This window comes from Miscanthus floridulus, chromosome 8, assembly GCF_019320115.1.
Source record: "Miscanthus floridulus cultivar M001 chromosome 8, ASM1932011v1, whole genome shotgun sequence".
Taxonomy (NCBI): domain Eukaryota; kingdom Viridiplantae; phylum Streptophyta; class Magnoliopsida; order Poales; family Poaceae; genus Miscanthus; species Miscanthus floridulus.
Genome location: NC_089587.1, coordinates 118,436,374 through 118,446,163, shown reverse-complemented (window position 1 = coordinate 118,446,163; position 9,790 = coordinate 118,436,374). Strand labels below are relative to the sequence as shown.

General features: G+C 46.9%; 1 protein-coding gene across 1 annotated transcript; it reads left to right on the top strand.

Annotated features, from left to right (window-relative positions):
* The first annotated feature begins 387 nt into the window (after nucleotides 1-387).
* Nucleotides 388-3,578, top strand: LOC136469802 (photosystem I reaction center subunit VI, chloroplastic-like). Its single transcript, XM_066467861.1, has 3 exons — nucleotides 388-592; nucleotides 2,889-3,103; nucleotides 3,198-3,578. The coding sequence occupies exons 1-3, from the start codon at nucleotides 388-390 to the stop codon at nucleotides 3,360-3,362; spliced, it is 585 nt and encodes a 194-aa protein (XP_066323958.1). The 3' UTR covers nucleotides 3,363-3,578.
* The last annotated feature ends 6,212 nt before the right edge of the window (nucleotides 3,579-9,790 follow it).

Genomic DNA, 9,790 nt, shown 5'->3' with positions numbered 1-9,790 from the left:
CACCTAGCCATTCGTGGTCTAGGACCTCGACATGGTGGGACCCCTCAAAAAGGGCCCAGGCAGCTTCACTCACCTACTCATAGCAGTCGACAAGTTCACTTAGTGGATAGAGGCCAAGCCCATCACCAACATCCGCTTGGAAGAGGCGGTCAAATTCTTCCTCGACATCATCTACCGGTTCGGTGTTCCTAACTGTATCATCACTGACCATGGAACCAACTTCACCAGAAAGAAGTTCCTAGACTTCAGTGATGGATACAGCATCAGGATCGACTGGGCCTCGGTCGGACATCCATGAACCAACGGTCAGGTCGAGCATGCCAATGGCATGGTCCTCTAAGGACTCAAGTCATGCATCTTCGACAGACTCAACAAATACATCGGACGATGGGCGGTAGAGGTCCCAGCAATCCTCTAGACCCTGAGAATGGCCCCAAACCAATCCATAGGGTTCACACCTTCTTCTTGGCTTACGGAGCTAAGGCAGTGCTACCCTCTGACCTCGACCACGGCGCCCCAAGAGTAAAGGCTTTTGACCACGACCGAGCCATGGAGGCTCAGCAAGACGCAGTCAACCTGCTCAAGGAAGCTCGTGAGATGACCATCATCCACTTCGCTCGCTATCAGCAAACTCTCCACAGGTACCACAAAAGAAAGATCAGGGGGAGAATCCTCGAAGTTGGTGATCTCGTACTCCGGGGGACCTAATCGATAAAGGAAAAACACAAACTCTCTCCACCATGGGAAGGACCCTATACGATGACCGAAGTAATCCGACCGGGCACCTATCGACTAGAGGACGACAACGGCAACGTTCTCACCAACACTTGGAACATCGAACAGCTACGTCATTTCCCCCCTAAAATTTGGTCTTACCGCTTTTTTAGTCAAACACTTGCTCCTATAGAAGCACCCTGGCCTGAATAGTTTCAGCCCAGGTCACTTGGGGGCTACACGAGGATATAATACCGAATATTACCTCTCTTTTTTATTGTCACGTGGTAAACAACTTTGTCCCCGAATGGAAGCACGTTCCTTTTCCTTTGACTGTCCTACATAACTTTGTTCTTACTCCTAACGGAACGCACCCCGCCATGACCGGCGGTTACGAGCAGCCGAGCCCCATGGGCAATGCCTAGGGTCTCAAAAAGCTACAGCCTACGGAACTAACGGGCAAGTGCGAAAAGGAAAGGACAAAAACAATAGCTATGCTAGGATAAAAATAAGAAACGGATAGTAATTCTATCACAAGGAACAGGGCTGATGTATTCATTGATACAAAAAACTGTTCACATGGGGGCTCACCCACGAACTCAACTATTACATTTTTTTGCTAAAAACTACTTCCACTCCAAATACTACTACGGCCACTGGACGACATCGCATGATGCCAAAGGAAAACGGCACTCGCCGCCGGACATAACCACCGCTGTAGGGGCCCCTACCCAGTTCTGCTCACGACTTTAGCGAGCGCAATGGGTACCTCAAGGGATCCACCCGGTTCTATTCCCTCGACTTCACCGAGCGCAACGGGTACCTCAAAGGCGCTGCACCCATAGATGCTCAGTAGAAGAGCATGGGGCTTTAGACCTTCTCATGCAGTCAAGGCAGCTCCTAGGTAGGGACACCGCCACCAAAGTATGGCCAACATGGATGGAAGAGATCTCATCAAACTTTATGAACTAGCCAACCTGAGCAGCTGCAGGCGCGATGCCCTCCACCAGCATGATCCTAAGCAACTTATGGCTCCATCCTGAAGAAGGTCTCACAGACAAATCTAGCCCGCCACCCCCTTCGACAGAAGCCGCCCCTTCTCAGGCAAAGACAACCAGCACCACCCTAGGCAGCCTCTAGCTCAACATTGCGCTCCGAATTCATGAAAAGATCTGTAAGTCCTCCCCCTCACTTACCATCTCTCTCACTTAGGAATCGCTGCAGCATACAGGCACTCTCGATGAGAAGAAGGAAGGAGGAGAGACAATAGTTAGAGAACAACCAAAGGACTATGACAAAGAGCCCTCTCCCTCCCCCTATTTAAGGAAGAAACGCAGTAGCCGAAGAGGGGCAAAAAGATCAGAGCGAAAAAACTCTCTCCCTTCCCCCATTCAATGCAGATGGGACACACCCTAACCAATAGGACACACGCTGGCCAATAGAACGACGCCGGGTCAGACAGAACACCGCCTGGTGAGGTGAAACATGGCTTGGGTATGGCCCTCCACTATCACATGACCGGGCACGAGAACCAAAATGTCACCACACGCAGGCAGCTCTCCGCATCCCTAGGCAGGACTTGGAAAAAACCCAAAATAGGATCTCCGCCGGGAGAAACCATCGGGCTTCCTAAGTCGATCGAACGGCTTAGAAAGACACACCGAGACACAGGTAGGAAGCGAAGGGACGCCCCATGTAGGCCATGTTGACTCCATCATGAACGACGAGCATGGGTCCCGGTTGGACATTTCTGACTGAAGCTCTCCAAACCCCGTCACTCAAGTCATCAAGGTGAACACTACCAACCCCCTCTATTTCTTTATAAATCATTTTATGCATCCATACACGCATTCATTCCATATGCCCGTGCCTCCCGGACGATTCGGGCCCTAAACTGCCTGGGGGCTTGGGAACTAAGCATCGCACGTGCAACGAAATGCATCACAGCACTCCATGTTGCGTCACAAAGTAGCGGTTGCCTCATTCGACATGAGCAACCAACAGAGCCAGGGGAGAAAAACGTAGATGAGCCCCATGCAGCCCTTGTCCAGTCTGGCATACTGGGTCATCTCATCCTTCTCATTCGATCCTGAACCCGTCAGGCCACCCGAGGGGAGGCCGTTAGGCCACCCGGGTTGGTCTCCGGAATGACCTAGGCATCTGCCGGGTTGTAGGTAAGAAGGGCCTCTCCGGCAGCTCCATCTCCGGCAGGAAGCTCGCCATTGCCAGGCCATCGACCCACGCCGCCTGCCGCTCCACCCGCAGGGCCGCCGTGGTGGCCAAGTACGGCGACAAGAGCATCTACTTCGACCTCGAGGACATCGGCAACACCACCGGGCAGTGGGACCTCTACGGCTCCGACGCGCCCTCGCCCTACAACCCGCTCCAGGTGCTCCATGATCCTTAAGCTATGTTACGCAAACTAAACTTATGTTTGATGTTTTCTAGGTGATCTGTTCTCTCTGCGTGCTTCACGTCACCAGAGCAAGTTCTTTGAGACGTTCGCGGCTCCGTTCACCAAGAGAGGCCTGCTGCTGGGCGGCGGCTCCCTGCTGGCCTACGTCAGCGCGTCGGCGTCGCCAGACCTCCTGCCGATCAAGAAGGGACCCCAGCAGCCGCCGCAGCCGGGCCCGCGCGGCAAGATCTAAGCTCAGCTCCTCCATTTGCATTGCATGGTCTGGTAGTAGCTTGCTTTGTACTGCTAGCTCCAGGTCGGTCACGCTCACTATGGATCATATATCCTGCCTGTTGTTACGCTGTTCATAACTCCGTATATTTGTGATGCTGATATTCTGTACTCTTTGGCATACAATTAAAAGAGTTTTTTACCCCTGTGTCATTATAAAAGATCACAATTCCTTTTATACTATTGGAAAAATAAAAAATGGTGTTGCATGCCTCGTATAACCTACAGATAATATTATTTTTTGTCATCTTTGTTATTATATGGGCCGACTTGGTTGGTTACAAAACTTTTCCAACCAAAATCATGGCAAGCCAAAATTAAGACTTATCAAAATCAAGGCTTGCCAAAGTTAGGACAAAAAAATATAGGAATGCAATTGGTTGAGTGCCATGACATAGTAGTGAGCATTTTTTTCCCTCTTATGAGATTGAAGAAGTTTATAGTGGTTTTGTCATGATTTTGGCCATAAATATTGTTGTGCCAATTTTTGGTAATGAACCAATTAATAGCCAAATTTTACAGGTTTACCTTAATTTTGGTTTGACAAGTTTTGAAAAACCCAACCAAACAGGCCCCATATCAACTAAGCACGTATAGTATAGACGACTTTATTGCAGATATTTTTGGAAACAAAATATCCATGAACACATCCACAGTTGTGTAAATTTTATTTTATAAAAAAAATCGCAGTCACCCATCTGTAAATACATTCACCTCTTCATTGAACAGGGTAGATAAATGTAAGCCCAAAAACTGTCACGCCACAAAAAAATGATGATTTTTTTTCGAAAGGCGACAAAAAGCTTTTGCCGGATTTTTATTAGACGAGGAAAAAAAAGAAAAAAATAAGAAGGGTTACAACCTTTACAATCTTAATGAACTTTTAACCATGGTGACCGCACCAATTCCAGAAAACACCACACTACTCTGCCGAAAAAAACAAAATACCACCTGAGAACGAAAGAAACAAAACACCCAAAAGGGAAAGGAAACTACATAAGTTACAGAGCCTAGCTGGTCTCCACATTTAGTCTCGTTGCCCATTGAAATTGATCGACCTCTTCTTTGCATAAGAAAGCCACCTCTCTTGCCTGTAAACTCTTGTTTTGAAAAGTTCTTCTATTTCTCTATTTCCATATATTCCACCAAAAGTATATCATTAGTCCATCGAAAGCTTTCCTATGAGGTTTGTCTACCTTCATTCGACATTTGCGCTAGTAGCTATGCAATGAGCCATTAGTACTGATGGTGTCGATGAAAGATATGCCAAACCACGATTTCAGGGCAGACCACACCTGCTTTGTGAAAGTGCAATCTTTGCACAGGTGTGTGGGGTTTTCTAGGTCATTTCCACAGAGCTTGCAAATGGGATCGTTTGGCCAATGTCGCTTCATTAGATTGTTAGCCGTGAGGATCTTCTTATGCAACAACGTCCATGCAAAAAAATTACATTTAGGTTCCGCTTTGACTTTCCAGATCGAAATGATTTTGAGTTTATTGAACGTTCCTTCGAATTGGATGCGGTAGGCGCTTTTGGCTGTATACTCCCCCTCTGCTGTCCAGCGCCATACGATATTATCCTCCCTGTCAACATCTAACTCAATATGTTGGACAGTTTCCCACAGCTGGACATACTCATGGATTTCTTCCGCTGTCTGGATGGGGAGGATGTGTGATATCCATTTATTATCCTGCAAAGCCTTCTGAACCATAATGTTTTTTCTCTTTGTCTTCCAGAATAACGTTGGCGCCAAGGTCTTAAGGGGTTTTACTTGTGCCCAAGAGGAGGTCTAGAATGTGGCCATTTTGCCATCGCCAATCGTTACCACCGTTGATGCCGCAAATAGATCCTTGTCCCTGGTGTCATGGTAAATCAAGGTTGTTCCACGCTCTTTCCTTATGGCACCATTTGAACCAGAGCCAACGTAGCTGTAAGGCATGAGCGAAACGTTCCAGGTCAAGGATCCCTAAACCTCCTTTGACTTTGAGTAGACAGGATGTTGGCCAGTTTATGATCGAATGTCCCCCATAGATTTTATCAGGCGTTTCCCCCCTCCAAAGGAAACTTCTACGTAGTCGGTCAATCTTTTTAATCAACCACTTTTGCTCTGGGAAAGTTGTCATGTGGTAAATTGGTTGAGAAGATAGCACCGTCTTGACTAACGTCTCTCTCCCTGCTGAAGATAGAAACCTCCCTTTCCATCCAGGCAACCTTGCCCCGACTTTATCTAGCAGAGGTTGTACATCTATTTTCCTTAGTTTTCTCACATGGAGGGGAAGGCCAAGATATTTGCCAGGGAATGTGCAAAATTTTCTAGGGAAATTTTGGAGCAGATGGGTGACCGTATTGTTCTCAACCCTGATGGGGAAGATTTCCGTCTTGGATATGTTAATTCTAAGACCCGAGCTTTCCCCAAAGAAATTTAGGATCCTATGAAGATGTTCAATTTCGAGATTACTTGGTGAGGTGAATATCGTAGTGTCGTCAGCATAGAGTGAGCACCTTAGCTTCGCCGCCATTGGCAAACCCGGGTTTAGGATGTCCCTATTTGCCGCCACCTCAATGATACGCTGTAGAGGGTCAATAGCAAGGATGAACAAGAGAGGTGATAGTGGGTCCCCCTGTCTTAGCCCTCTCGCGTGTTTGATCTCTCTTGTCGGCTTCCCATTAATCAGTATTCTTGACGTTGCCGTTCCGAGTAGTGCCACTATCCAGTCTCTCTATTTAGTGCCGAATCCCAAATTTTCAAGTACCTCAAGTAGGAAACTCCATCCAATGGAGTCAAATGCCTTGGAGATATCTAATTTAATGAAGAGAGATGGCTTCTTTTTCTTATGCAATAATTGGATTACCCGTTGTGCGTATATAAAATTGTCATGGATGCATCTCTTCTTAATAAAGGCATTCTGTGCATTAGAGACCAGGGTGTTCATGTGTGGCACCAATTTGTTCGCTAGTAATTTCGTGATGATCCTCACCACACTGTTGATGAGGCTTATTGGTCTAAGCTCTGATAGTGATGCTACATCCTGTGTCTTGGACAGCAGCACTATGTTGGCTGTGTTGATCAGATTAAGCTTTGACGTGTGGAGATTAAAGAAACTCATGATGGCTTATATCAAATCATCTTTGACTATTGACCAGCACTTTTTATAGAAGCACCCGATATAACCATCAGGGCCAGGCGCCTTCTCAGACAGCATGTCTTTAACTACAGACTTGATTTCCTGTGTGGTGATTGGGGCATCAAGGTCTTCTAGGTCGTGACGCACATAACCAAGATCAGTCCAATTAATGGCCCTAGTTCTTACACTAGGTTTTCCCACTAGATTGGAGAAATGTTCAAAAGCCAACTTCGATTTATTCTCCTATGAGATAGCCACACCGGACTCCCCATTGAGAGAGGCAATGAATGATTTCTTCTTTCTTATGTTTGCATGCAGCTGGAAAAAATGTGTGTTAGTGTCCCCACTCTGGATCTAGGATAATCTTGCATATTGACGAGCTCTGGATTTTTGCACAGCTGCCATACCCATTGATTTATTCTTGAGATCTTTTTTAAAGTCCAGCTCCTCCTGTGTTAGACTTCTCTCTTCTTATGCCTTCTCATGATGGCCCAGCTCAACTTCCATCTACTTAGTGATTTATGCCTCCAATTTCTTAGTGATTTGGCCATACGCAACAATTTGACATGGAGACGTAAAATGGCTGCTTGCGTGTTCACTAGCTTGTACCAAGTTTCTTGCACCGTGTCCAGGAAGCCCGGCATGTGTACCCAATGAGACTCAAAACGGAAGCCTCTATAAAAATCCATGATCACATCACCCTGTAGGAAAAGGGCGCTATGATCTGAACCCAGCGATGCAAGCGCACGAAGGTTAGTTCTTGGGAACATCTCTAACCAATCTGCCGAAGCGAAGAAATGATCGATTCTTATCATTGTTGGCGATTGTTGGTCATTGCACCAAGTATACTTCTTCCCCATGACTTCGATCCTTGCTAGTTTGAGGTTGTCGATTGTGGCCTTCAATCTATTAAGCATTGGTAGATTTACCCATGCGTTGTTTTTCTCATGCGTGTTCAAGATTAAGTTAAAATCTCCGAGTAATAGCCAAGCCAAGAGGACGTGAGCGTTGACGTCTGTAATTTCTTGAAGAAATGCGACCTTGTCCGCATCGCTTTGTGGTCCATACACCCCGGTCATAGACCATGTCTTGTTCTTAGCTAGCATCGTAATGTTAGCTGTGACAGTATTGTTGGTTAGTTGGGGCTGGCCGAATTTGAAGAAACGTTAAGTTGCCGCCAAGAGGATACCCCCACAAGTCCCCACTAAGGGCAAGAATGCCACATTGCTGGCCATGTCCGCACCGACCGTATCCTCAAGAAGATTACAGATCCAATTACTAATCTTAGTTTCCTGAAGGCATACGATCGTGGCACCGGTAGCAATTATCTGGTTTCAGACAGATGCACGTTTTGCCCTGTCATTTAGACCTCTTATGTTCCAGCATAGTAGGTTGCAGTTCTTAGCTGACATTTAGGTTCCATCCACTTAAGAAGCCATAAGTTGATGGGAGGTTGGCCGAAGGCGACAGAGCTAGCAGGCCGGAGTTCACCCCAAAGTCCAGAGCTTACAACCAACATAAAACGGGGAGGGCCGAAGGCCACACAGCCAGTAGGTCCAAATTCTCCCCCCAAATCTGAAGATAACAAGTTTTACGCCGAAGGTTCCATGGCCAGCAGGCGCACATCCACCAGGAAATCCAAAGTTCGATCCTGGTGCCACATCTGGCTCGACCGACTACTTGATGAAGATACAATGGGCATACAACTCATGCCCCCAGCACCAGCGGGGCTGACATTGAACATTAAACAACTAGAACTTGGCTCCTAGACCATCGGCCCTAGGGCCACAACAGCAATCATCTGGAAGCTGCTCTTCGTCTAGATCATGGTACCCTGCTCGATGAGGTCATGGATGGCGCCCATCATGGTCTTCTCCATAGGCCTTGCAAAGTGTTGTGCATAGTAATCAAAAAATCTTTGGTGATTGGGTCTTTGTTTGAAACTGCATTATTTGTGCCCCTAAGGTCACCCAATTTCCTGACTAAAAGGTCTTGTGCAATCTCAATCGCCCCCTTTCCTGAATTTGCAATCGCTTTTTGAGCTAGTCTCATACAGTGTCGTTTAACTGTGCTTTGCAGTAGGTTGGCACATTGGTTGGGATTTGTTTACTAAAAATCCAGAGCTAGCAAAGGTTTCGGGACCAAAGTCAAAATTGAGTCAAGCAACTCATCTATTGGCGTGGCCTGTTGTAGATCTGCGGTGTTGGTTCAAGGTTCAGTGATGGTTTGGGCAGATGTCTCTCCTAGTGATTGGTTTTGCCTTTCTGGCAACACACTAGTCTGGCGTTTAGTGATGGTGAAAGCTCTAATTTGGTTTTGATGAATTAATGAAACCCTAAGCGCTAACCTAGTTTATCAAAGTAATCATGAGATAGACAACACATTCCAAGTGGTGAAGCAAATGAAGATCATGACATGATGATGGTGATGCCATGGTGATGATCAAGTACTTGGACTTGAAAAGAAGAAGGAGAAAAACAAAAGGCTTAAGGAAAAGATATAAGTGGTAGGAGCCATTTTGTTTCGGTGATCAAGACACTTAGCGAGTGTGATCACATTTAGGTTCGATAGCCATACTATTAAGAGGGGTGAAACTCATATCGAAATATGGTTATCAAAGTGCCACTAGATGCTCTAACTCATTGCATATGCATTTAGGATCTAGTGGAGTGCTAACACCCTTGAAAATGTTTGTGAAAATATGCTTACACACATGCACAAAGGTGATACACATTGTGTTTAGCACTTGGGAGCAAGGGTAAGAAACTTCACCGGCGAAGTGTCCGCTCGTAGAGTGCGGATAGTCTGATGGTGCCACCGGTGCCTTGTACAGAAAAGACAGGGTTTCATAGAGTGCACCGGACGCTGGTCTCAACTGGACTGGAGCGTCTGGTCAGTGGAAGCAGTGAAGACGCTAGCGTCGGTCTTGGACCAGATGCTAGGTCACTTCATGACTAGACACTAGATAGGTGTGTCTGGTCCCGCTGATGTGGCAGCGCACAGAGGAGATAGTGTGTGATCGAACGCTGGGTGAGTCCGGTCGGGCATGACCGGATATGTCTGGTCGCCTCTGGAACCTTACTAGAAATGAACGGACGCTGGTGTTGGTGCGTCCGGTCACTTCAAGCAGCGTGTTCGGTCATCACTTGACCGTTGGGATCGGGCACTCGGTATTTGAAGAGAGAGATGACATGACAGCCATCTGTTGACTGAATGCTGGTAGGGTGCATCCGGTCAATCTGACTAGAGCATCCCATCACCTCG